General features: G+C 64.1%; 2 protein-coding genes across 2 annotated transcripts; both read left to right on the top strand.

Annotated features, from left to right (window-relative positions):
* The first annotated feature begins 28 nt into the window (after positions 1-28).
* On the top strand, positions 29-11,786 carry U2AF2 (U2 small nuclear RNA auxiliary factor 2). Its single transcript, XM_088539577.1, is given in 14 exon segments — positions 29-127; positions 1,363-1,433; positions 1,435-1,514; positions 2,250-2,279; positions 2,741-2,792; positions 2,794-2,845; positions 4,035-4,186; positions 5,071-5,187; positions 5,559-5,697; positions 6,278-6,357; positions 6,438-6,560; positions 7,274-7,360; positions 8,657-8,905; positions 11,652-11,786. Coding segments are annotated over 14 exon segments (1,416 nt in total). The 5' UTR covers positions 29-78.
* A 1,510-nt stretch (positions 11,787-13,296) lies between these two features.
* Positions 13,297-27,332, top strand: LOC104578110 (leukocyte receptor cluster member 8 homolog; the record flags this gene model as incomplete). The annotated part of the gene is given in 16 exon segments (XM_088539576.1): positions 13,297-13,325; positions 14,346-14,493; positions 15,959-16,039; positions 16,041-16,055; positions 17,136-17,241; positions 17,343-17,350; positions 17,628-17,712; positions 18,230-18,335; positions 20,063-20,233; positions 21,422-21,757; positions 22,534-22,665; positions 23,611-23,908; positions 24,654-24,755; positions 25,407-25,475; positions 25,966-26,095; positions 27,091-27,332. Coding segments are annotated over 16 exon segments (2,058 nt in total), but the record flags the coding sequence as incomplete, so codon positions are not given.
* Positions 27,333-27,559: the final 227 nt, after the last annotated feature.

Genomic DNA, 27,559 nt, shown 5'->3' with positions numbered 1-27,559 from the left:
GAAGCGGCGGCGGCGCCCGGGGGCGGAAGCGGAAGCGGGCGCGGGGCCGGGGGCCGGGGCGGCGGCAGCGGCGCCGCCATGTCGGATTTCGACGAGTTCGAGCGGCAGCTGAACGAGAACAAGCAGGGTAGGGGGGGCCACGCCCCCGGCCACGCCCCCCCGCGTCACCGGGGGCTCCGCCCCCCCGACATGGGGGTCCCGGGGGGGGGTCCCTGCCCCCCCCCCACGTGGTTCCCCCCCCCCCCCATGTTGGCCGGTCTCTCCCCCTCCCCCCCCGGTTTCCCCATGGGATTTGGGGGCTCCTTTAAGGGGGGGGGCCACGTTGTGACCCCCCCATTGACCCCCCAGGTTGGGACGGGGAGGCGGGAATACGGGGGGGGTATCCGGGAATACGGGGGGGATATCGGGGAATATGGAGAGGTATATGGGGATATGGGGGGTATATGGGAATACCGGGGGATATTGGGAATATGGAGAGATATACGGGGAATACGGGGGGATATCCGGGAATATGGAGAGATATCTGGGAATACGGGGGGATATACGGGAATATGGGGGGATATCTGGGAGTATGGAGAGATATTTGGGAATACGGGGGGATATCCGGGAATATGGAGAGATATATGGGGATACAGGGGGGGTATATGGGAATGTGGGGGGGATATCCGGGAATATGGAGAGATATAGGGGGATATGGCGGGAATGTGTGGGAATATGGAGAGGTGTATGGGAATATGGGGGGGTATATGGGAATACGGGGGGATATCCGGGAATGGGGAGAGATATATGGGGATAGGGGGGGAATATGTGGGAATACCAAGGCAATATATGGGAATATTGGTGATTTAATGGAATATGGGGGGGTATATAGGAATGTAGGGGGTTATATGGGGTAGGGGAGTGTATAGGGTGGGGGGGATTTGGGATTGGGAGGGAAATAGGGAATAGGGAGGAAAATGATGGGATGGGGGAATGCCTGGAATGGGGTGTATGGAATGGGGAGGGGATGTATGGGGGAAGGAGAGTTATGGGATATGGGGGATGTAGGGAATGGGGGGATATGGGGAATGTGGGGGAGCCTGTGGGACATGGGGCTCTGTGTGGGATACGGGATACGGGGGGGATACGGGATCCGTGGAGGAGCAGGGATATGTGGGATCATGGGAGGTGGGCGGATATGGGGGATATATGGGATAACGAGGGGCTGTATGGGATATGGGGAGGGATATGGGGGAATGTTTGTGGAATGGGGGGATCTGGGGGGGGGATCTGGGATCTGGGGGGGATCTGGGATCCGGGGGGGGGGATCTGGGATCTGGGGGGGTCTCCGGCAGCTCCGGCCACATCCCCCCCCCCCCGCAGAGCGGGACAAGGAAAACCGGCACCGGCCGAAACGGAGCCACAGCCGCTCGCGGAGCCGCGACCGGAAGCGCCCGGAGCCGGAGCCGGGACCGCCGCAACCGGGGACCAGCGGAGCGTCTCGCGCGGGACGCCGGCCGGCGGCGCCCGGTACCGTGGGGGAGCCCGGAGCGCCCCGAAATCCCCCGTTCTGAGCCCCAAAACACCCCCAAAATCCCCCCGTTCTGACCCCCAAAACACCCCCCAAATCCCCCGTTCTGCGCCCCGGAGCGCCCCAAAATCCCCCGTTCTGACCCCCAAAACACCCCCAAAATCCCCCCGTTCTGAGCCCCAAAACACCCCCAAAATCCCCCGTTCTGTGCCCGGAGCGCCCCAAAATCCCCCGGCTGGCCCCAAAACACCCCAAATCTCTGTTTGTGACCCCAAAACACCCCCCAAATCCCCTCCATGCCCCCCAAAATGCTCCTAAATCCCTATTTCTGACCCCAAAGCACCCCCAAATCCCCTCCATGGCTCCCAAAACACCCCCAAAATCCCTATTTCTGGCCTCAAAACACCCCCAAATTCCCCCTCTGGCCCCCAAAATGCTCCCAAATCCCCATTTCTGACCCCAAAACACCCCAGAATCCCCCTTTTGGCCCCAAAGACGCCGTTTTTTGGTCTACACCCACATCCAACTCTCCTTTCTACCCCCAAATTCTTTTTTTCACCCCAAAACACTTCCAAAATCCTTCACTTTGACATCAAATCCCTCCCCCCAAATCCCCTTTTGACACATCCCTCCCAATCTCCCTCTTTGCCACCAAAACGCCCCCAAAACCTCCTTTTTTAACCCCAAACCTCCCCGGAATTCCCCTTTTCCGGATAATCTCCCACGTTTCCATTCCCAGGTCACCCTTGAGCCTCTCCGGTCCCTTGAGGTGAGTTTGGGGGGGACAAAACGGGTCCAAATTGGGACAAAAACTGGAGAAAATGGGGTCAGAATTAGGTCGAAAATGGGTCAAAATGGAGACAGAATGAGGGTGAAAATGGAACAAAATTGGGGCGGAAGTGGGACAGAATGGGGACATAATGAGGAGAAAATTGAGATATAACAGGGGTGAAATTGGGGTAAAATGGAGATAAAAGTGGGACAAAGTTGGTGCAAAAATGGGGTGAAGTTGGGGTGAAACTGGGACAAAAATGGGAATATGGATAAAGAGGGACAAATCGGGTCAAGAATGAGGCAAAGGGGGGTCAAAAATAGGGGAAAAATGGGATGAAATGGGCGAAAATGAGACGAAACTGGGAGAAAACTGGGAGAAAAGGAGCTGGGAATTGGGGCCAAATTGGGCCAAATCCCGCCCTGTTTTTCCGACCCCCCCCCCCCCCCGTTTTCCAGCCGCTCCCCCCGGCATGAGAAGAAGAAGAAAATCCGGAAATATTGGGACGTGCCCCCCCCCCGGCTTCGAGCACATCACCCCCATGCAGTACAAGGCCATGCAAGGTGCTTCCCGCCCGGAATTCCGGCATTCCCGGGATCCCCCTCCTTTCCCGCAGCCCCTTTTCCCACGTGCTTTTCCAGGGCGGTTGTTCCCAGGGCGGATTCTCGGAGCGCGTTCCCGGTGCAGTTTTCCGTGTTTTTTTTTTTTTCTGGGAACGCATTTGCAGGGCGTTTTTTTCCCAGGATTTTTTTCCAGCGTATTTTTCCCCATCGTGGCTTTTCCACATTTGTGGTTTTTCCCACATTTTTGCCATAGTGTGTTTTTCAGGACCGTTTCCCCACTGTGTTTTTTTTCCCAAAAAGAGTTTTCCAGGGATGTTTTCTGTTACATTTTCCCGATCCTGGTTTTTCCAGCGTCACTTTTTTTAGTTCATTTTTCCCAATGTTGCTTTTCCGGAGCTGTTTTCCAGTTTGTTTTTCCTATCCTGGTTTTTCCAGGGTGATTTTTTAATTCGTTTTTCCTATTGTACCTTTTCCAAGATTGTTTTCGAGGGTATTTTTCCTATCCTGGCTTTTCCAGGACCGTTTTCCTACACATCTTTCCTACTGTGGTTTTCCAGGGCCGTTTCCAGGTTCATTTTTCCTATTCCGGTTTTCCCAGGGTCGTTTCCTGGTCCGTTTTTCCTATCGAGACTTTTCCAGGGCCGTTTTCCATCACGTTTTTCCTACGCCGGTTCTTCCAGGGCTGTTTTCCAGCTCATTTTTCCCACCAAGACTCTTCCAGGGCCGCCTTCCCATTCATTTTCCCCACCCGAGGTTTTCCCGCTCCCTTTTCCCACTCGTTTTTCCCATTGAGGCTCCTCCAAACCCCTTTCCCGCTCCCTTTTCCCATTCCTTTTCCCCCTTCCCAGCTTTTCCCGCTCCCTTTTCCCGCTCGTTTTTTCCCATTGAGGCTCCTCTGGACCCCTTTCCCGATCCCTTTTCCCATTCATTTTCCCCTTCCCAGCTTTTCCCGATCCCTTTTCCCGCTCCCTTTTCCCACGGAGGCTCCTCCGGGCCCCGTTCCCGCCGCGTTCCCCCGTTCCCGCCGCGTTCCCGCCGCGTTCCCCCCGTTCCCGCCGCGTTCCCCCGTTCCCACCGCATTCCCCCGTTCCCACCGCATTCCCCCCGTTCCCACCGCGTTCCCCCGTTCCCGCCGCGTTCCCGCGGCATTCCCGGCGCTCCGGCGTTCCCAGCTCGCGCGTTTCCGCAGCCGCGGGGCAGATCCCGGCCACGGCGCTGCTTCCCACCATGACTCCGGACGGGCTGGCGGTGACGCCGACGCCGGTGCCGGTCGTGGGGTCCCAGATGACGCGGCAGGCCCGGCGCCTCTACGTGGGCAACATTCCCTTCGGGATCACCGAGGTACCGGGATCCGCTTCCCTGCGGATCCGCCCCGGCCTCCGGCCTCCTTCCCTCCTGTTTCCCGTCTCCTTTTCTATGTGTTTCTTTCCTTTTCCTGTCTTTTTTCCCTTTCCTTTTCCTGTCTTTTTTCCCTTTCCTTTTCCTGTTTTTTTTCCCCTTTCCTTTTCCTGTTTTTTTTCCCCTTTCCTTTTCCCGTGTTTTTTCCCTTTCCTTTTCCTGTGTTTTTTTCCTTTCCTTTTCCTGCCTTTTTTCCCTTTCCTTTTTCTCTCTTTTTTGCCTTTCCTTTTCCTGCCTTTTTTCCCTTTCCTTTTTCTCTCTTTTTTGCCTTTCCTTTTCCTGTCTTTTTTCCCTTTCCTTTTTCTCTCTTTTTTCCCTTTCCTTTTCCTGTCTTTTGTCCCTTTACTTTTCCCGTCTTTTTTCCCTTTCCTTTTCCTGCCTTTTTTTCCTTTCTTTTTCCCGTCTTTTTTCCCTTTCCTTTTCCCGTCTTTTTTCCCTTTCCTTTTCCCGTCTTTTTTCCCTTTTCGTTTCCTGCTTTTTTCCCTCTTCGTTTCCCTTTTTTTCCTCTCCTTTTCCTGTCTTTTTCGTTTTTGTTTTTTTTTTTTTATTTATTTTTCCGGATCATTTCACAGCTTTTTCTGCCGTTGTTTTCCGTGTTTTGTGTTTTTCATTTCCCATTTTTTCGTCCCATTTCCCACATTTTTCTCCCTTCATTTTCCACCTTTTCCCTTCTCATTTCCCACCTATTCCCTCTTCATTCGTTTCCTTTCCTCTTTATTTCCCACTTTCTCCCTTCTTCATTTCCCCCCTTTTCCCCTCTCATTTTCCCACCTTTCCCCCCTCCTTTCCCGTCGGGAATCGCGTTCCCATTCCCGCTCTTCCCGCAGGAAGCCATGATGGATTTCTTCAACGCCCAGATGCGCCTGGGGGGTCTCACTCAGGCTCCCGGGAATCCCGTCCTGGCCGTGCAGATCAACCAGGATAAGAACTTCGCCTTCCTGGAGGTGGGGCCGCCTTCCCGATCCCGGAATTCCCGCGGCGTTCCCGGGATCCCCGTGGCATTCCTGGTGTCCCAGTGGCATTCCCAGAATCCCCACAACATTCCCACGATCCCCGCAGTGCTCCTGGATCCCACGGCACCCCAGTGTGTTCCTGGAATCCCAGGGCATTCCCGGTGTCCCCGCAGCATTCCCAGTGTCCCAGCAGCATTCCCGGTGTCCCCGCAGCATTCCCAGCATCCTTGCAGCACTCCCAGCTCCTGCAGCTTTCCCAGGGCCCCACGGCATCCTGTGGCCCTCCCGGGATCCCCGCGGCATTCCCAGCTTCCCCGCGGCGTTCCCGGCGTTCCCGCTCACAATTCCCGCTCTCCCGGCAGTTCCGCTCCGTGGACGAGACCACCCAGGCCATGGCGTTCGACGGGATCATTTTCCAAGGGCAGTCGCTGAAGATCCGCCGGCCCCACGACTACCAACCGCTGCCGGGAATGTCGGAGAATCCCTCCGTCTACGTTCCGGGTGCGGATCCCTGCGGAGCCCTCGGGATCCGGATCCCTCCGGAGCCGCTCCGGGATCTCTCTGGATCCGCTGACCTTTTCCCAGTCCCTTGGGCCCCTTTTCCCACATCTGGGATCGTTTCCTTGGTCCCCTGGGTTTTTTCCCGGATCCTCGGGGGGATTTTCCGATTCCTCAGGGACTTTTCCTACTCCAGAGGGGGGTTTCCCTGGATCTGCAGCCATTTTTTTCCACATTTTAGACCGTTTTCCTGCATCCCAGGGCTGTTTTCTGCATCCATGATGTATTCCCAGCTCTTTAGGGATTTCTCTAGCTCCATAGGAGGGTTTTCCTGGGATCCATGGCCGTTTTTCCGCATTCTGGGGTGTTTTTCCCGCATCCGCAGCGGTCATTCCCGCTCCTTGGGAATTCCTGCTGCAATGTCCCTATCTCCTTGGGGGGAGTTTTCCGCATCCCAGGGATGTTTTTCCATATCCTGGGGGTGTTTTCCCGCATCCCAGGGGCCTTTCCTTCCCCCCGGACTCTCCGGGGGGGGGGGTTTCCCACCCGCCATTCCCGAAATTCCCGCTTTTCCGGCCCGCAGGCGTCGTCTCCACGGTGGTGCCGGACTCGGCGCACAAGCTCTTCATCGGCGGCCTCCCCAACTACCTGAACGACGACCAGGTGGGAACGCCGGGAACGCCGGGAGCGGCGCCGCCCCCCCCAGGGGCGTTCCCGGCATTCCCGCCCGGAATTCCCGGCAGGTCAAGGAGCTCCTGACGTCCTTCGGGCCGCTCAAGGCCTTCAACCTGGTCAAGGACAGCGCCACGGGGCTGTCCAAGGGCTACGCGTTCTGCGAGTACGTGGACATCAACGTCACCGACCAGGTGAATTCCCGGCGTTCCCGGCATTCCCGGCGTTCCCGGCATTCCCAGCCTTGCTTTTTTGGTGGTTTGGGACGGGTTTGGGGCGCGAAAATGGCAAAAAGGGGGGGAAACGGGATGGGAAACACCCGCGCACCCCCCTCGGCTGCGTTTGTCCACTAGGTTCCTTCCCGGAATTCCCGGCTCTCCCAGAATTCCAGGTGCTCCCGGAATTCCCCACCTTTTGTTTCGGTGTTTTGGGAGGGGGTTGGGGCACGAAAATGGCAAAAGGGGGTGGAAAAGGGGTGGGAAACGGGGTGGGAAACGGGATGGGAAACACCTGAGCACCCATCTCAGCTCCATTTATCCACTAGGCTCCTTCCCAGAATTCCTGATATTCCCAGAATTCACAACATTCCCTTGTTTTTGTGCTCAGTTTTGAGCACAAAAATAGCCAAAAGGGTGGGAAAAGCGATGGGAAATGCGCCCCTCCCCCGAGTCCCCCTGTTGCCATTCCCAGCATTCCCAGAATTCCCAGAATTTCCCCCTTCGTGCTCATTCCCGCCGCATCCCGGGTGTAAAACCTGCCCAGACGGGTCAGGAGCCGCTGCCGTTTCCCCGTTTTCTCCCCGTTTCTCAACCGATTTTCCTGTTTTTTTTCCCCCCCCTCCGTTTTCCCGCTTTTCCGCCTTTCCCGCGCCGCATCCCGCCGTTCCCGGCGTTCCCGGCGTTCCCAGGCCATCGCGGGGCTCAACGGGATGCAGCTCGGGGACAAGAAGCTGCTGGTGCAGAGGGCCAGCGTGGGGGCCAAGAACGCCACCCTGGTGGGTCCCGGACGCCTGGGCCCCTTTGGGGGGGGGGGACACCCGGACGCCTGGGCCCCTTTGGAGGTGGGGGGGAGACACCCGGACGCCTGGGCCCCTTTGGGGGGGCGGGGGGGGCACCCGGACGCCTGGGCCCCTTTTGTCCCTCATCCCGGTGGGTCGGGAAGCTCCCGGGGATGGGGAGGGGGAGGGGCAGGAGCAGGACGCCGGGGCCCCTTCCCGGACGCTTGGGCCCCCCCGGGGGCTCTCCCGGACGCCTGGGCCCTTCCCCGACCACGGGGGGGGGGGTATCCTGGACACCTGGGCCCCCCTCAAAGCCCCCCCCAGGTTCCTGGGTCCCCTGTGGCCACTTGGGAGCCCTTGGGGACCCCCTCCAGACACCTGCCCCCCCCCCTAAAGCCACCTGGGTCCCCAAAGGCCCCCCTGGCCACCTGCCCCCCCCTCCCCGGACGCCTGGGCCCCCCTTGGGGCTCTCCCAGACCCCTGGGCCCCCCCCAAAGCCACCTGGGTCCCCAAGGGCCCCCAAAGCCACCTGGGAGCCCTTGGGGACCCCCCCCGGACGCCTGGGCCCCCCCCCCCCCCCGGACCCCTGGGCCCTCCCCAAAGCCACCTGGGTCCCCAAAGGCCCCTCTGGCCACCTGCCCCCCCCCGGACTCCTGGGCCCCTCCCTGGCCACTTGGGTCCCCAAGGGCCCCCCAAAGCCACCTGGGAGCCCTTGGGGGACCCCCGGACCCCTACCCCCCTCCCGAACCCCTGGGCCCCCCCCAAAGCCACCTGGGCCCCCCCCCGGCCACCTGCCCCCCTCCAAAGCCACCTGGGTCCCCAAGGGTCCCCTGGCCCCCTGCCCCCCCCCCCCCCCCGTGGGATGCCTGGCCCCCCCCAAAGCCACTTGGGTCCCCAAGGGCCCCCCTGGACCCCTGGGTTCCCCCCCCGGACGCCTGGGCCCCCCTTGGGGCTCTCCCAGACCCCTGGGCCCCCCCCCAAAGCCACCTGGGTCCCCAAGGGCCCCCCTGGACCCCTGGGCCCCCCCTGGACCCCGGGCCCTCCCCAAAGCCACTTGGGTCCCCAAGGGCCCCCTACTCCCCCCCTAAAGCCACCCTGGGTCCCCAAGGCCCCCCCTGGACCCCTGGGTCCCCCCCAAAGCCACCTGGGTCCCCAAGGGCCCCCCTGGGAGCCCTTGGGGTCCCCCCGGACGCCCGGGCCCCCCTCTCCCCCCCCCCCCCCCCCGGGCTCCGGTGACACTCGTCCGTCCCCCCCCCCCCGCCCCTTAACCCCCCCGCTGTCGCCCCCTCCCAGAGCACCATAAACCAGACCCCGGTGACGCTGCAGGTGCCCGGGCTCATGAGCTCGCAGGTGCAGATGGGCGGCCACCCCACCGAGGTGCTCTGCCTGCTCAACATGGTGCTGCCCGAGGAGCTGCTGGACGACGAGGAGTACGAGGAGATCGTGGAGGACGTGCGCGACGAGTGCGGCAAGTACGGCCTGGTCAAGAGCATCGAGATCCCGCGGCCCGTGGACGGCGTCGAGGTGCCCGGCTGCGGAAAGGTGGGACGGGGCTGCGGGCGACGGGGGGCTGGGGGCGGTGGGGGGTGATTGGAGAGGTTGAGGGTGTCTAGGGGGGGCTGGGGACATCGAGGAGGTTCTTGGGACATCGAGGAGGTTCTTGGGATGTCAAGGAGGTTCTTGGGACATTGGGGACATCGAGGAGGTTCTTGGGACATCAGGGAGGTTCTTGGGATGTCAAGGAGGTTCTTGGGACATTGGGGACATCGAGGAGGTTCTTGGGACATCGAGGAGGTTCTTGGGATGTCAAGGAGGTTCTTGGGACATTGGGGACATCGAGGAGGTTCTTGGGACATCAGGGAGGTTCTTGGGATGTCAAGGAGGTTCTTGGGACATTGGGGACATCGAGGAGGTTCTTGGGACATCAGGGAGGTTCTTGGGATGTCAAGGAGGTTCTTGGGACATTGGGGACATCGAGGAGGTTCTTGGGACATCGAGGAGGTTCTTGGGATGTCAAGGAGGTTCTTGGGACATTGGGGACATCAAGGAGGTTCTTGGGACATCAGGGAGGTTCTTGGGATGTCAAGGAGGTTCTTGGGACATTGGGGACATCGAGGAGGTTCTTGAGACATCAGGGAGGTTCTTGGGATGTCAAGGAGGTTCTTGGGACGTCAGGGAGTTTCTTGGGACATTGGGGAGGTTCTGGGGACATCGAGGAGATTCTTGGGACATCGAGGAGGTTCTTGGGATGTCAAGGAGGTTCTTGGGACATCGAGGAGGTTCTTGGGACGTCAAGGAGGTTCTTGGGACATTGGGGAGCTTCTGGGGACATCGAGGAGATTCTTGGGACATTGAGGAGGTTCTTGGGACGTTAGGGAGGTTCATGGGATGTCAGGGAGGTTTTGGGGACATCAGGGAGTTTCTTGGGACATCAGGGAGTTTCTTGGGACGTCAGGGAGGCTCATGGGACATCAGGGAGGTTCATGGGACGTCAGGGAGGTTCTTGGGATGTCAAGAAGGTTCATGGGACATCAGGGAGGTTCTTGGGACATCAGGGAGGTTCTTGGGACATCAAGGAGGTTCATGGGACATCAGGGAGGTTCTTGGGACGTCAGGGAGGTTCTTGGGACGTCAGGGAGGTTCATGGGACATTGGGGACATCGAGGAGGTTCATGGGACATCAGGGAGGTTCTCGGGACGTCAGGGAGGTTCTCGGGACATCAAGGAGGTTCTTGGGACATCAGGGAGGTTCATGGGACATCAGGGAGTTTCTTGGGACATTTGGGACATCGAGGAGGTTCTGGGGACATCGAGGAGGTTCATGGGACGTCAGGGAGGTTCATGGGACATCAGGGAGGTTCTTGGGACGTCAGGGAGTTTCTTGGGATGTCAGGGAGGTTTTGGGGACATCAGGGAGGTTCTTGGGACGTCAGGGAGGTTCTTGGGATGCCAAGAAGGTTCTTGAGACATCAAAGAGGTTCTGGGGATGTTGGGAGGCGATTGGGGAGCTTGAGGGTGTCTAGGAGGTTCTGGGGACATCGAGGAGGTTCTGGGGACATCAGGGAGGTTCTTGGGATGACAGGGAGGTTCTTGGGATGTCGAGGAGGTTCTTGGGACATTGGGGACATCAGGGAGGTTTTTGAAACGTTATGGAGGTTCATGGGACATCGAGGAGGTTCTTGGGATGTCAAGGAGGTTCTTGGGACATCAGGGAGCTTCTTGGGATGTCAAGGAGGTTCTTGGGACATTGGGGACATCAGGGAGGTTCTTGGGACGTCAAGGAGGTTCTTGGGACATCAAGGAGGTTATTGGGGACATCAGGGAGGTTCTTGGGATGTCAAGGAGGTTTTGGGGACTTTGGGGACATCAAGGCGGTGCTTGGGACATCAGGGATGTCCAGGGGGCGCTGGGGACATCAGGGTTCCATTGCGGCTCTTCCAGGACCTCATAGACCCCATTGAGGCTCTTCCAGGGCCTCATAAACCCCATTGAGGATCTCCAGGGCATTGTAGACCCCATTGAGGCTCTCCAGGGCCTCATTGACCCCATTGAGGCTCTTCCAGGGCCTCATAAACCCCATTGAGGGTCTCCAGGGCCTTGTAGACCCCATTGAGGCTCTTCCAGGGCCTCATAAACCCCATTGAGGGTCTCCAGGGCCTCATTGACCCCATTGAGGCTCTCCAGGGCCTCGTAGACCCCATTGAGGCTCTTCCAGGGCCTCATTGATCCATTGAGGCTCTCCAGGGCCTCATTGACCCCATTGAGGGTCTCCAGGGCCTCATAGACCCCATTGAGGCTCTTCCAGGGCCTCGTAGACGCCATTGAGGCTCTTCCAGGGCCTCATTGACCCCATTGAGGCTCTCCAGGGCCTCATTGACCCATTGAGGTTCTCCAGGGCCTCATAGACCCCATTGAGGGTCTCCAGGGCCTCGTAGACCCCATTGAGGGTCTCCAGGGCCTCGTAGACCCCATTGAGGTTCTCCAGGGCCTCTTTGACCCCATTGAGGCTCTTCCAGGGCCTCGTAGACCCCATTGAGGTTCTCCAGGGCCTCATAGACCCCATTGAGGCTCTTCCAGGGCCTCATTGACCGCATTGAGGGTCTTCCAGGGCCTCATTGACCCCATTGAGGGTCTTCCAGGGCCTCGTAGACCCCATTGAGGTTCTCCTGGGCACTGCGAGGCCACCCCGTGTCCCCCCCCCGTGTCCCCCCCGTGTCCCCCCCATGTCCCCCCCCCGTGTCCCCCCCATGTCCCCCCCACGTCCATTCTAACCCCGTGTCCCCCCCAGATCTTCGTGGAGTTCACGTCGGTGTTCGACTGCCAGAAGGCCATGCAGGGCCTCACGGGCCGCAAGTTCGCCAACCGCGTGGTGGTCACCAAGTACTGCGACCCCGACTCCTACCACCGCCGCGACTTCTGGTAGCGCCGCCCCCGGGGCCCCCTTTTCTTTCGGTTCCCGTTTCCGCTCGGTTTTTGTTGCTTTTTTTCTGTATCTCTCTCTCCCCCCCGGCCCTGTCTGTAGTCGCGTCATCGTGTCCCCTTGTCCCCCCCTGTGGTAGCGGTGACGATGAGACCCCCCCCCCGCCCCCCGCCGTGATCTGAGGTTCCCCCCCTCTCTCCCCCCCGTAATTAAACGATTTTTCCAATTATTTGGAGTCTGTGTCTGGATTGGGGGGGCCTGGGCGTCTGGGGGGGACATGGGGACGGACAGGGGGACAGGGGGACATAGGACAGTGTCACCATGAGGGACATGGGGACATGTGGGGATGGACAGGGGGACACATGGGACAGTGTCACTGTGAGGGACATGGGGGGACACGTGGGGACGGGGGGGACTTGGGGACAGCCATGGGGACACAGGGACAGATGGGGACACCTATGGGGACACCTATGGGGACAGGGGGACACATGGGACAGTGTCACCATGAGGGACATGGGGACATGTGGGGATGGACAGGGGGACACATGGGACAGTGTCACCATGAGGGACATGGGGGGACACGTGGGGACGGGGGGGACTTGGGGACACCCATGGGGACACAGGGACAGATGGGGACACTGGACGGGGGGGGGACACCTTTGGGGACACCTATGGGGACAGGGGGACACACATGGGGACAGGGGGGACACAGGGACACCCATGGGGACACAGGGACAGGGGGGACACCTTTGGGGACACCTATGGGGACAGGGGGACACATAGGACAGTGCCACAAGCGGGGACATGGGGATGGGGACGGTGCCATCACCGCGGACACGTGGGGACAGGGGGACACATGGGACAGTGTCACCATCGGGGACACGGGGGACACGTGGGGATGGGGACAACCCCGAGGACCCGGGCGCAGGGACATGACGCGTCCCCCAATGTCCCCAAACGTCCCTGAACCCCCTCCCTGCTGTCCCCAGCCCCGAATGTCCCCAAAGCCACAACCAGCGACCCCAAAAGTCCGAGAATGTCCCCAAAACCCCCCGGGATGGCCCAAAACGGCCCCAAACGGCCCAAAACGCCCTCCAGAGCGCCCTGCCACCCGGTTGCGCTTTGGGAGGGGATTGTCCTTCCGCGGCCACCGTCCCCCCCCGCCCCGCTACCATTGGCCGCCTGCGCCTCGAGCCCCGCCCTCGGCACCGTCCGCTTCCTATTGGCTCAGCCCTCCAGGCCCCGCCCCACTCCCGCGTGGCAGCCAGCGCGCCTGCGCGGCCGGAAGCGGCGGGCGCCGGAAGTGGAGGCGCGAGGCGAAGGAGGAAGTGTCGGCGCGGGCGGTGCCGCCATCTTGGGAGTAGCCGGTGCCGCCGCGGGGCCGGAACCGACCCGGGAGCGACCGGAAACGACCCAGGAGCGACCGGAAGCTACCCGGGACAGCAGCGGAAGCGGAGCGGAAGCGGAGCGGCCCCGCGGCCCGGGAGGGAGCCCCGACCCCCCCGGGGCCGCCATGGCCGCCAACCTGGGAGACCAGCGGGGGCCCTGAGTGGTGAGCGGGAAAACGGGGGAAAACGGGGAAAAAACGGGGAAAAGGGGGAAAAAAGGGGGAAAACGGGAAAAACGGGGAAAAGGGGGAAAAAAGGGGGGAAAGCGGGGGGAAAACGGGAGATATGGGGGGAAAAACGGGGGGATTGGGAGGATAAATGGGGGGGAAACGGGGGTTTGGGAGGGGAAAGAGGGGGAAGAACGGGGTTAGAGGAAAACGGGGAGATTTATGTGGAAATCCGGGAAGGTTACGGGAAAACTGTGCGATTTGGGGGGAAAACAGGGGTGTTTGGGGCCAAAACGGGGATTTGGGGGGAAAAATCGGGCGTTTGGGGAGGAAACGACGGGGGCTTTGGTAAAACGGGGGGTTTTGGAGGGGAAAGGGGGGAATTTGGGGCAAAAACGGGGAGGTGGAGGTGGAAAAAAAGGGAGTTGGGGGAAAATGGAGCCGAAATTGGGGGGTTTAGGAGGGAAATGGGCTGTGGGGGGGGATGGGGGGCAATGGGGGTGCCCCCCCCCATGACGTTTCCCCCCCCCAATGACGTTTCCCCCCCCCCCAATGACGTTTCCCCCCCCGCCAATGACGTTTCCCCCCCCCAACGACGTTTCCCCCCCCCAACGACGTTTCCCCCCCCCAACGACGTTTCCCCCCCCCAACGACGTTTCCCCCCCCCCAATGACGTTTCCCCCCCCCCAACGACGTTTCCCCCCCCCCAATGACGTTCCCCCCCCAATGACGTTTCCCCCCCCCCATGACGTTTCCCCCCCCCATGACGTTTCCCCCCCCCCCAACGACGTTTCCCCCCCCCAATGACGTTCCCCCCCCAATGACGTTTCCCCCCCCATGACGTTTCCCCCCCCCCCATGACGTTTCCCCCCCCCATGACGTTTCCCCCCCCCCAATGACGTTTCCCCCCCCCATGACGTTCCCCCCCCATGACGTTTCCCCCCCCCAATGACGTTTCCCCCCCAATGACGTTTCCCCCCCCCCCTCAATGACGTTTCCCCCCCCAGGGCCCCCCAGTACAGCCTGGGCGGGGGGGGCCGCGACGGGGGCCCCCCCGAGCCGCCCCCCCCCGAGAGCCCCGCGTGGCAGAAGGCCCGAAGGGCCCTGGCCCGGCTGGGGAGGGGGGCGCCCGGCGGGGACGGCGACGAGCACACGGTGAGGGGGGGCCCCCCCGGGAAACGGGGAACCCCCCCGGGAAACGGGGAACCCCCCGGGAATGGGAACCCCCCCGGGAACGGGAACCCCCCCCTGGGAAACGGGAACCCCCCCCCCCGGGAACGGGAACCCCCCGGGAACGGGAACCCCCCCCCGGGAACAGGAACCCCCCCCCGGGAAACGGGACCCCCCCGGGAACGGGAACCCCCCCCGGGAACGGGAACCCCCCGGGAAACGGGAACCCCCCTGGGAAACGGGAACCCCCCCGGGAAACGGGAACCCCCCTGGGAAACGGGGACCCCCCCGGGAACGGGAACCCCCGGGAAACGGAACCCCCGGGAAACGGGAACCCCCCCCCTGGGAAACGGGAACCCCCCCCCCCCGGGAAACGGGAACCCCCCCGGGAAACGGGAACCCCCCTGGGAAACGGGGAACCCCCCGGGAACGGGAACCCCCCCGGGAAACGGGAACCCCCCCGGGAACGGGGACCCCCCCCCCCGGGAAACGGGGAACCCCCCCGGGAAACGGGAACCCCCCCCCGGGAAATGGGGAACCCCCCCCGGGAACGGGAACCCCCCCCCCCCGGGAAACGGGAACCCCCCGGGAACGGGAACCCCCCCCCCAGAAACGGAACCCCCCCCGGGAAACGGGGAACCAACCCCCCCCGGAAACAGGAACCCCCCGGGAAACAGGGACCCCCCCCGGGAATGGGAACCCCCCCCCGGGAAACGGGACATCACCCCGGGAAACGGGAACCCCCCCCGGGAAACGGGGAACCCCCCCGGGAACGGGAACACCCCCCGGGAATGGGAACCCCCCCCCCCGGAAAACGGGAACGCCCCCGGGAACGGGAACCCCCCGGGAACGGGAACCCCCCCCCCGGAACGGGAACACCCCCCCCGGGAAACGGGAACCCCCCCGGGAAACGGGAACCCCCCCGGGAATGGGAACCCCCCCGGGAACGGGAACCCACCCCCCCCGGGAACGGGAACCCCCCGGGAACGGGAACCCCCCCCCGGGAATGGGACATCACCCCGGGAAACGGGAACCCCCCCTGGAAACGGGGAACCCCCCCGGGAACGGGACCCCCTCCTCGAAATGGGACCTCCCTGAAACAGGAACCCCCCCCCCCCAAAAACAAGGAGCCCCCCAAGATGGGACCATCTCCTAAATGGGCCCCTCTTCCGGACCCCTCCCCCATGGGACCCCCCCATGGGACCCCAGATTAAACAGGGTCGTGTCCCCCCCCCCCCCCCCCCCGCAATGGGAACCCCCCCAAAGGGGGACCCCACCCCCCCCCCATGGGACCCCCCCGGGGAAACCCCTCCCCCCTGCATGGCCCCCCCCCGCCGAGGGGCCCCCCTGGGGCAGGTTGGGCCCCCCCCCAATGAGACCCCCCCTTGTGTCACCCCCCCCCCGTGTCACCCCCCCCCGTCACTAACCCCCCCCCGTGTCCCCCCCCCAGTTCCCGTCGGCGGGGGAGGCGCCGCCGCCCCCCCAGTTCTACCCCTGGTACCAGCCCTACGGCTACGGGCTGCCCTACGGCTTACTACTACCCGCTGGTGAGCGACCCCCCCGGGGCAACGGGGACCCCCGGGGCAACGGGACCCCCCCAGGAACCCCCGGGAACCCCCCGGGCAACGGGACCCCCCCGGGACAACGGGACCCCCACCCGGGCAACGGGGTCCCCCCGGGATCCCCCCCGGGCAACGGGACCCCCCAGGGCAACGGGGTCCCCCCGGGATCCCCCCCGGCAACGGGACCCCCCCAGGGCAACGGGGACCCACGGGACCCCCGGGGCAACGGGACCCCCCGGGACCCCCCCGGGAACCCCCCGGGCAACGGGACCCCCCCCGGGACCCCCCCGGGAACCCCCCGGGCAACGGGGACCCCCCCGGGCAACGGGGACCCCCCGGGAACCCCCCGGGACCCCCCCGGGCAACGGGGACCCCCCGGGCAACGGGGACCCCCCGGGGCAACGGGATCCCCCGGGACCCCCCCGGGCAACGGGGACCCCCCCGGGCAACGGGACCCCCCCAGGAACCCCCCAGGCAACGGGACCCCCCCGGGCAACGGGACCCCCCCGGGGCAACAGGGACCCCCCCCGGGGCACCAGCGACCCCCCCCGGGGCACCAGGGACCCCCCCGGGATCCCCCAGGGCACCAACGACCCCCCCGGGACCCCCCCGGGGCAACGGGGACCCCCCATGGTGGCAGCAGCCCCCTGTGTCACCAATGACCCCCTGGGCACCCCCGTGATGGCAACGACCCCCCGGGGTGGCAGTGACCACCGTGGGACCCTCCCGTGTCCCCAACGACCCCCCCGTGTCACCAACCACCCCCCCGTGTCACCAATGACCCCCCCAGGTCCCCCCCGTGTCCCCAGTGACCCCCCCAGACCCCCCGTGGCACCCGTGTCCCCAACACCCCCCGTGTCCCCCCCTGTCCCTCAGCCCAGAGCGGGGTCAAAACGGCGGCTTTTGGGGCCTCCTTGGCTTCCAGACCCCAAACCAGGGGTTTAGCCCAAAAGCCCCGGGGGGGAGGTGGGGCCGGGGTCACCTCCGCAGGAAGCGGCTCCCCGAGCCCCAAAACGGGCCGTTTTCCCCCCAATTCCGCCCGACACCCCCGTTCCCCCCCCCCAGAACGTCTATTCCGGCTATTCCGGCCAATACGGAGCCTCCGGGGGCTACGGGGCCCCCCCCGCGCAGCAGCCGCCCCCCCCAGCAGCCCCCGAGCGCCATGAGCCAGGTGAGACCCCCCCTCCCCCCCCCGGCACCCCCCCCGGGCCCTTTTTTGGTGCTAAAAACCCCCGTTTTTGGTGCTAAACCCCCCGTTTTTGTGTCCCGCAGCCCCCGGTGCCCGGCCTGGACGAGACCCTCCCCTACGGAGCCGCCCCCCCCCCGGCGCTGCCGCCCCCCCCCGCGGGCGGCGCCGCCCCCCCCCCGCCGCAGCAGCCGCCCCCCCCGCCCCACGGCGGGCCCCCCCCCCCCGGCCGGGCCCCCCCCGCCCGGAGCGGCCGCGGGGGGGGGAGGGGGCGGCGGGCAGGGAGGGGGGGGCGGGGTGGGGGGCGCCCCCCCCCCGGCGGCCCCCGCGCCGCCCCCGCCCCCCCCCAGCGCCGCCCCCCGCCCCCGGGGGGCCCTACGGGGCCGCCCCCCCCCCGGGCTACGGGGAGGGGCCCCAAGGGGAAGAAGGGGCCGCAGCTCTGGAGCCGCATGAAGCGTAAGGGGGGGCACGGGGGGGGCCGGGGGGGCAAAGGGGGCCGGGGGGGGGCAAATGGGGACCTGAGGGGGGCAAATGGGGCCCTGGGGGTGGGAGGAGGCAAATGGGGGCCTGGGGGGGCGAATGGGGCCCTGGGGGCAGCGGGGGGGCAAATGGGGCCCTGGGGGTGTGGGGGGGGGCAAATGGGGCTGGGGTCCCAAATGGGTCCCCTAGAGACACTGGGGGGGTCCCCAAATAGGGCTGGGGGCCCCAAGGGGCGTCCAGGAGGGTCCCCAAGTGGGTCCCAGGGCTGACGGGGTCCAGAAGGGGGGGCTGGGGTCCCCCGAGCGCCTCTGGGGGTCTCCAGGGGCGTCTGGGGGGTCCCAAAGGGGTCTGGGGTCCCCAAGGGGGGTCCCGGGGGTCTCCAGGGGCGTCTGGGGGGTCCCAAATGGGTCTGGGGTCCCCCGGGGGTCCCTGGGGGTCCCCAACGGCTCCGGGGTCCCCAACGCCCCCCCGTCCCGTCCCGTCCCCCCCCCAGAAGCCCCCGGCTCCGGCGGCCTCAAGTTCCAGTTGCCCAAACGGCCGTTTGTGCTGACGGCGCCCGGGGGGGGCGAGACGGCGGAGCGGCCCCCCCCCGCGCACGGGTGAGCCTTCCTCCCCCCCCATTGTCATCATCATCATCATCACCCCCCCGAGCCTTCCTCCCCCCCCATTGTCATCATCATCATCATCACCCCCCCGAGCCTTCCTCCCCCCCCATTGTCATCATCATCATCACCTCCATCCCCCCCGAGCCTTCCTCCCCCCCCACTGTCATCATCATCATCATCACCCCCCCCCCGAGCCTTCCTCCCCCCATCGTCATCGTCATCACCCGGTATTGTCCCCTCCCCTTGGGCCCTTCCCGCTGTCTTCACCATTCCGGCGGTTCCCACCCCATTCCCACCATTCCCGCCCCATTCCCACCCCATTCCCACCCCATTCCCACCATTCCCGTTCCCATTCCCGCAGGAAGGCCCCCTGGCCCCCCGCCATGAAGGCGTTTGTCCAGCGCTGCTTCTCCGCGTGCTCCCGCCCCATTCCCACGTCATTCCCGTTCCCATTCCCACCATTCCCGATGTTCCCGCAGGAAGGCGCCCTGGCCCCCCGCCATGAAGGCGTTTGTCCAGCGCTGCTTCTCCGCGTGCTCCCGCCCCATTCCCACGTCATTCCCGTTCCCATTCCCGTTCCCATTCCCACCATTCCCGTTCCCATTCTCACGTCATTCCCGTTCCCATTCCCACGTCATTCCCGATGTTCCCGCAGGAAGGCCCCCTGGCCCCCCGCCATGAAGGCGTTTGTCCAGCGCTGCTTCTCCGCGTGCTCCTGCCCCATTCCCACGTCATTCCCATGTCATTCCCACCCCATTCCCACGTCATTCCTGTTCCCATTCCCACCCCATTCCCGATGTTCCCGCAGGAAGGCCCCCTGGCCCCCCGCCATGAAGGCGTTCGTGCAGCGCTGCTTCTCCGCGTGCTGCTGCCCCATTCCCACGTCATTCCCACGTCATTCCCACGTCATTCCCACGTCATTCCCACGTCATTCCCACATCATTCCCATTCCCGATGTTCCCGCAGGAAGGCCCCCTGGCCCCCCGCCATGAAGGCGTTCGTGCAGTGCTGCTTCTCCGCGTGCTCCTGCCCCATTCCCACGTCATTCCCACGTCATTCCCATTCCCGTTCCCATTCCCACCATTCCCGATGTTCCCGCAGGAAGGCGCCGTGGCCCCCCGCCATGAAGGCGTTTGTCCAGCGCTGCTTCTCCGCGTGTTCCCGCCCCATTCCCACCATTCCCGTTCCCATTCCCACCCCATTCCCATTCCCATTCCCGATGTTCCCGCAGGAAGGCCCCCTGGCCCCCCGCCATGAAGGCGTTTGTCCAGCGCTGCTTCTCCGCGTGCTCCTGCCCCATTCCCACCCCATTCCCACCATTCCCGTTCCCATTCCCACGTCATTCCCACCCCATTCCCACCATTCCCGTTCCCATTCCCACCCCATTCCCACGTCATTCCCGATGTTCCCGCAGGAAGGCGCCCTGGCCCCCCGCCATGAAGGCGTTTGTCCAGCGCTGCTTCTCCGCGTGCTCCTGCCCCATTCCCACGTCATTCCCACGTCATTCCCACGTCATTCCCGTTCCCATTCCCACGTCATTCCCGTTCCCATTCCCACATCATTCCCGATGTTCCCGCAGGAAGGCTCCCTGGCCCCCCGCCATGAAGGCGTTCGTGCAGCGCTGCTTCTCCGCGTGCTCCTGCCCCATTCCCACGTCATTCCCACGTCATTCCCGTTCCCATTCCCACGTCATTCCCACATCATTCCCGATGTTCCCGCAGGAAGGCTCCCTGGCCCCCCGCCATGAAGGCGTTTGTCCAGCGCTGCTTCTCCGCGTGCTCCTCGGAGGAGGACAAGGACCGCACGGAGCAGCTGCTCAAGGAGCTGCTGCAGTCCCGGCTGCAGGACGGATCGGCCTACAGCATCGACTGGAGCCGGGAGCCGCTGCCGGGGTGAGCGAGCGCGGCGTTCCCGTTCCCAGCGGCATTCCCGTTCCCCACGGCGTTCCCGACGGAGCGCGGCGTTCCCGTTCCCCACAGCATTCCCAGCGGCGTGCCACGTTCCTGACAGCGTTCCCGTTCCCGGCGGCATTCCCGTTCCCCACGGCGTTCCTGACGGCGCGCCGCGTTCCGACGGTGTTCCCATTCCCGGCAGCATTCCGTGTTCCCAGCAGCGTTCCCATTCCCAGCAGCGTTCCCATTCCCGGCAGCGTGCCGCATTCCCGGCAGCGTGCTGTGTTCCCAACAGTGTTTCTTGTTCCCGACGGCAGTGCCCATTCCCCATGGCACTGCCCATTCCCAATGGCATTCCACGTTTCCGACGGCGTTCTGCGTTCCCAACGGTGCGCCGTGTTCCCAACGGCACTGCCCATTCCCAATGGCACAATGCTTTCCCAGTGGTATTCCTTGTTCCCGACGGCATTGCGCATTCCCGATGGCTTTGCCCATTCCCAACGGCATTGCACATTCCCAATGGCTTTGCCCATTCCCAACAGCATGCCACCTTCCCAAGGACATTCCTCATTCCTGGTGGCGCACCGCCTTTCCGACAGCATTGCCTGTTCCCAACGACATTGCCCATTCCCGACGGCATTCCCCATTCCTGATGGCGTGCCCCGTTCCCAACAGCATGCCCAATTTCCAACAACATTCCCAGATTCCTAATGGCATTCCCAGTGGCGTTCCCAGATTCCCAACCGCGTTTCCGATGTCATTCCCAGATTCTCGACTGCGTGCCCAAATTCCCACCAGATTCCCATTCCCAGATTTCCACCAGTGTGCCCAAATTCCCAGCATGATTCCGCCATTCCTGGTGGGATTCCCACCCAGGATTCCACAATTCCTGTTGGGATTCCCAGTGGGATTCCACAGTTTCTACCCATGATTCCCACCAGCAAGACGTTGCAATTCCCACCTGGGATTTTGCCTGAAATTCCAGCATTCCCACCAAAATTCTGTTTGGTATTCTAGCATTTCCCACAGTAATTCTAGAGCTCCCACCAGAATCCCCATCAGGATTCCAGTATTCCCACCGTAATTGCCACTGAATTTTTCCCAGGAGTTCTGGGTTTTCCGCCAGCACGCCATGTGGAATTGCGGCGTTCCCACGGGAATGCCGCAGTCCCGCCCGGTGCTCCGCAGGTTGGGCCGTGACGCCGGCAGCCCCAAGAAGAAGCGCTGGGAAGCGCCGCATCCGACGTCTCCCGCGGCCGCGTCCGGCTCCGCGGCGGCTCCGCGCGGGATCCTGGGGGCGGCGGCGCCGGGAGCCCCCCGGGCCGGAGCCGGAGCCGGAGCCGGAGCCGGAGCCGCGTCCGGAGGCTCCGGAGGGGCCGGGGCCGGGCGGCCGCGCGGCGCCTTCGGCACCAAGTTCGGGAACCGGAACGTTTTCCTCAAGGAGAACAGCTCCTCGTCCAGCGGCGGCTCCCGCTCGCGCTCCCGCTCGTCCTCGCGCTCCCCGGCGCACCGCTTCCGCCGCAGGTAATTCCCGTCCCGCGGCATTCCCTGATCCGTGCGACCCATCCTGCAGCATTCCCGGATCCGTGCGACCCATCCCGCGGTGTTCCCGGATCCGTGCGACCCATCCCGCGTCCCTGCGGCATTCCCAGATCCGTGCGACCCATCCCACGGCATTCCCGGATCCATGCGACCCATCCCGCGGCATTCCCGGATCCGTGCGACCCATCCCGCATCCCTGCGGCATTCCCAGATCCGTGCATCCCATCCCGCATCCCTGCGGCATTCCCAGATCTGTGCGACCCATCCCGCGTCCCTGCAGCATTCCCAGATCCGTGCATCCCATCCCGCATGCCTGCGGCATTCCCAGATCCGTGCGACCCATCCCGCATCCCTGCAGCATTACTGCATCTGTGCAGCATTCCCGGATGCATGCAACCCATCGCACATCCGTGCAACCCATCCCAGATCCATGCAGCATTCCCAGCTCCGTGCAACACTTCCCATCTCCACACAGCATTCCCAATTCCTGGCTGTGTTCCCATGTCCCTGCAGTGCTTCCCTGTCTCCGCACGACATTCCCAGCAGCCGATGGTCCTTTCCCTATTCCATAGGCCACTTCTCCTCTCCCCATTTCGGGCTCCATGTGACATTCCCATCTCCGTATCCCCATTTCCACATGGCGCTTCCCTAGCTCTGCACAACATTCCCACCTGCACATTCCCAGCTCCGGGCGTCGCTTCCCATCCCCGCGCGACATTCCCGCTCTGCTCTCACCGCCTCCCCCCTCTCTCCGGCAGCGATTCCCACTCGGATTCCGACAGCTCCTTCTCCGGCGCCGAGGGCCGGGCCGGGCCGCGCCGGACACCCCGGAGCCGGGGCCGCGGCGGCCACTCGGAGCGGGGCCGGGGCCGCCCCCCGCGCGGGAAGAGGTACCGGATCCCTGCGGATCCCCGCGCGTTCCCGGGATCCCTCCGTGATTCCCAGATCCGTGTGGGTTTCCCGGGATCCCTCTGTGATTCCTGGATCCCTGTGGGCTTCCCAGGATCCTTGCATGTTCCCTGGGATCCTTACATGATTCCCAAGTCCATGTGGGTTTCCTGGCATCGCTACGCGTTCCCCGGGATCCCTGTGTGTTTCTGGGATTCCTGCGCGTTTCCCAGGATCCCTACGTGTTTCTGGGCTCCGTGGGTGCTTCCCAGGCACTTCCTGGATTCCGTCCGTGATTCCAGGGCTCTGAGCACCTTCCCAGGCCCCCCAGGCGCTTCCCGGGGTCCCCTGCCCATTCCTGTGTCCCGTGCGCCATTCCCGGCACTTCCCGGGGTCCCCTGCCCATTCCCGTGCGCCATTCCCAGCGCTTCCCGGGGTCCCCTGCCCATTCCCGGGTCCTGTGCCCCATTCCCGGCGCTTCCCGGGGTCCCCTGCCCATTCCCGTGCGCCATTCCCAGCGCTTCCCGGGGTCCCCTGCCCATTCCCGGGTCCTGTGCCCCATTCCCGGTGCTTCCCGGGGTCCCCTGCCCATTCCCGGGTCCTGTGCCCCATTCCCGGCGCTTCCTGGGGTCCCCTGCCCATTCCCGGCATCCCCTGCCCGTTCCCGTGCGCCATTCCCGGTGCTTCCCGGGGTCCCCTGCCCGTTCCCGTGTCCCGTGCGCCATTCCCGGCGCTTCCCGGGGTCCCCTGCCCATTCCCGGCGCTTCCCGGGGTCCCCTGCCCATTCCCGGGTCCCGTGCGCCATTCCCGGCGCTTCCCGGGGTCCCCTGCCCATTCCCGGCATCCCCTGCCCATTCCCGTGCGCCGTTCCCGGCGCTTCCCGGGGTCCCCTGCCCGTTCCCGGGTTCCGTGCGCCATTCCCGGCGCTTCCCGCCCTCTTCCCGCAGGCAGGAGCAGGGCCCTTCCAAGCGGAACCGCAAGCGCCCGGCCATGGACTACGAGGACCCGGAGAAGGAATTCAAGAAGCAGCGGCGGGCGGCGAGATTCCAGCCCGGGAAGAAGCTGCGGCCGGAGCCGCTGGTGCTGCCGCTGGGAAGCGCCGGAGCCTCCGGAGCCTCCGGAGCGGCCGCGTCCGAAGGGCTGGACTGGAACGAGCTGCAGATCCTGGGGACCTGCCAGGACGTCACCAAGCGCTACCTGCGGCTCACGGGCGCCCCCGACCCGGCCACCGTGCGCCCGGTGCCGGTGCGTCCCGACGGAGCGCGCGGCGTTCCCGGCGTTCCGGGATCCCGGCATCCCCCTATCCCGGCGTTCCGGGATCCCGGCGGCCGGACGTCCCAACATCCCCCTATCCCAGCATCCCGGCGTTCCGGGATCCCGGCATCCCCCTATCCCGGCGTTCTGGGATCCCGGCGGCCGGACGTCCCGGCATCCCCCTATCCCAGCATCCCGGCGTTCCGGGATCCCGGCATCCCCCTATCCCGGCGTTCCAGGATCCCGGCAGCCGGACGTCCCGGCGTTCCGGGCATCCCGGCGGCCGAACATCCCGGCATCCCCCTATCCCAGCATTCCCAGTGTCTAGCCATCCCGGCATCCTGGTGTTCGGACATCCCGGCATCTCCCTATCCCGGCGTTGCCGGCGTCTGGACATCCCAGCATCCCCCCATCCCGGCGTTCCCAGCGTTCCCAGCATCCCCACCATTCCAACAATCCCAGCATCCCCCTATCCTGGCGTCCCGGCCATCCCCATCATTCCGGCCATCCCAGCATCCCCACCATTGTGGCTATCCCGGCATTCCCCACCATTCCGGCCATCCCCACCATTCCAGCCATCTTGGCATCCCCACCATTCCGGCTATCCCGGTGTTCCCGCTATCCCAGCCATCCCGACCATCCCGGCGTCCTGGCATCCGGCCATCCCGCTATCCCCCTATCCCGGCATTCCGGCCATCCCCGCCATTCCGGCCATCCCGGCCGTGCCGTTTTCCAGGTGCTGCGGAAGTCGCTCAGCCTGGTGAAGGCCCATTGGAAGGAGAAGCAGGATTACGCGTTCGCCTGCGAGCAGCTCAAATCCATCCGGCAGGACCTCACGGTGAGCCGGAGCGGGCCGGGAAGCGCCCGGAATCGCGCCGCTTCCGTAGGGGGAGGCGCTGGGAAACGCGCTGCTTCCGTAGGGAGAAACACCGGGAAACGCACGGGTTCTATAGGGAGAAACACCGGGAAACGTACGGGTTCTATAGGGAGAAACACCGGGAAACGCACGGGTTCCATAGGGAAAAGCGCTACAAAGTGTGCCCGTTTCCTAGGGAGAAGTGCTAGGAAGCGTGTGGATTCCATAGGGAGAAATGCCAGGGAGTGCACGGATTCCATAGGGAAATGTGCCAAGATGTGCACGGATTCCATGCGGAGAAGGACCAGGAAACACAGAGATTCCTTAGGAAAAGTGTTAGGAATTGCGTGGATTCCGTAGCGAGAAGCGTTAGGAAGCACACAGGATTCGTAGGGAGGAATATTGGGAAGCGCACTAGTTTCTTAGGGAAAAGTGTCAGGAAGTGCATCAGTTCTGTAGGGAAAAGTGCCAGGAAACACACCAATTCCATACGGAAAGGGGTGCTGGGAAGCGCGCCGGATCCATCGGGAACAAGCTGGGAAGCGAAGGGGCTCCGGGGGGGGCTCCGGGGGGGGCTCCGGGCGTTCCCGGCATTCCCGGTGTCCTGACGCGGATCCCGCCGGCCCCGCGCAGGTCCAGGGCGTCCGCACGGAATTCACGGTGGAGGTTTATGAGACCCACGCCCGGATCGCGCTGGAAAAGGTGGGACACGGGATGAGGACACAGGGATGTGGGATGTGGGAAATGGGGTAAGGACAAGGGACGTGGATGTGGGATGGGGATACAGGGATGTGGGATGTAGGAAATGGGATAAGGACAAAGGACATGGACATGGGATGGGGACAAAGGACATGGAATTTAGGCGTGGGAATGGGGACATGGGATCTGGGATAGGGATCCCATGGGATGGGATGGGGACTCGGGACATGGGATGGGGACACGGGACATGGAATGTAGGTGTGGGACATGGGAATGGGGACATGGGATCTGGGATAGAGACATGGGACAGGGACTCAGGACATGGGATGGGGACACGGGATGTAGATACGGGACACGGGATGAGGATGTGGGACATGGGACGCGTGACAGGATCATGGGACGGGAACGGGGACACGGGAATGGGATGTCCCCACGATGTCCCCATGACGTCCCCGACGTCCCCATGACGTCCCTGCGCCGTCCCCGTCGCCAGGGCGACCACGAGGAGTTCAACCAGTGCCAGACGCAGCTCAAGTCCCTCTACGGGGACAACCTGCCCGGGAACGTGGGCGAGTTCACGGCCTACCGGATCCTCTACTACATGTTCACGCGCAACTCGGGCGGTGAGTGCGGCCCCGAGTGTCCCCGAGTGTCCCCAAGGGTCCCTGAGTGTCCTCAAGGGTCCCTGAGTGTCCCCAAGTGTCCCCAAGGGGCCCCGAGTGTCCCCAAGTGTCCCCGAGGGGCCCCGAGTGTCCCCAAGGAGCCCCAAGGGTCCCTGAGTGTCCCCAAGGGGCCCCGCGTGGCCCCGAGTGTCCCCAAGTGCCCCCAAGTGTCCCCAAGGGGCCCCGAGCATCCCCGAGGGGCCCCCATGACACGGGGGTCTTTGATGTCCATCCCCGCAGTGCCATTGGGACTTGGTTGCCAACCCCAGTGTCCCTTTGTGTCCCTCATGGCATGAAGGTCTTCAGTGTCCATCCCCATGTGTCCCTCTTGGTGTTGTTGGGTTTCAATGGCCAACCCTACATGTCCCCCATGACATGGGGGTCCTCCATGTCCATCCCCACATGTTCCTATGTGTCGGGGGTCTTCAATGTCCATCTCCACATGTCCCCAATGACACGGGCGTCTTTGATGTCCATCCCTACGTGTCCCCCATGACATGAAAGTCTTCGATGTCCATCCCCACATGTCCCCATGTGTCCCTAATGACACGGGGGTCTTTGATGTCCATCCCCACGTGTCCCCCATGACACAGGGGTCCTTAATGTCTTCCCCCATGTGTCCCCAATGACACGGGGGTCTTCCATGTCCATCCCCACATGTTCCCACATGTCCCCCATGACATGAGGGTCTTCGATGTCCATCCCCACATGTCCCCATGTGTCCCTAATGACACGGGGGTCTTGATGTCCATCCCCACGTGTCCCCCATGACACAGGGGTCCTTGATGTCCTTCCCCATGTGTCCCAATGACACGGGGGTCTTCGATGTCCATCCCCACGTGTCCCCATGTGTCCCCAATGACATGGGGGTCTTCCATGTCCATCCCCACGGCGCCATTGGGTCTTGGTTGCCCTGGGTGTCCGTCCCCGCGCGCCGACGCGCCGTGTCCCCGCAGACATCACCACGGAGCTGGCGTTCCTGTCCCCGGAGCTGCGGGCCGACCCGTGCGTGGCCCACGCGCTGGCCCTGCGCGCGGCCTGGGCGCTCTCCAACTACCACCGCTTCTTCCGGCTGTACCGGTGCGCGCCGCGCATGGCCGCCCACCTCATCGACAAGTTCGCCGAGCGCGAGCGCCGCGCCGCCCTGCGCGCCATGATCAAGACGTATGTGGGGCCGGGGGGCGGGGGGGCCGCGCAGGTAAGGGGGCCGGGGCGGCGCGCGGGACCGGCCCGGCCTTCCGGCGGCCCTGCGGGATGGATCTGCGGGATTCCGCGAGCTCCCGGGGCGCTCCGGAAGGTTCTGGAGCGTTCGGGAAGGTTCTGGGGGGCTCCGGAAGGTTCTGGAGCGTTCGGGAAGGTTCTAGGTGTTCTGGAAGGTTCTGGGCACTCTGGAAGGTTCGGGGGGGCTCTGGAAGGTTCTGGAGC

Source organism: Tinamus guttatus, unplaced genomic scaffold (assembly GCF_059628265.1).
Source record: "Tinamus guttatus ecotype Peru unplaced genomic scaffold, ASM5962826v1 Tinamus_guttatus_pri_ptg001855l, whole genome shotgun sequence".
In the NCBI taxonomy this organism is placed as follows: domain Eukaryota; kingdom Metazoa; phylum Chordata; class Aves; order Tinamiformes; family Tinamidae; genus Tinamus; species Tinamus guttatus.
Note: the sequence above shows the minus strand (reverse complement) of the source record. Positions and strands in the feature narration are given on the sequence as shown.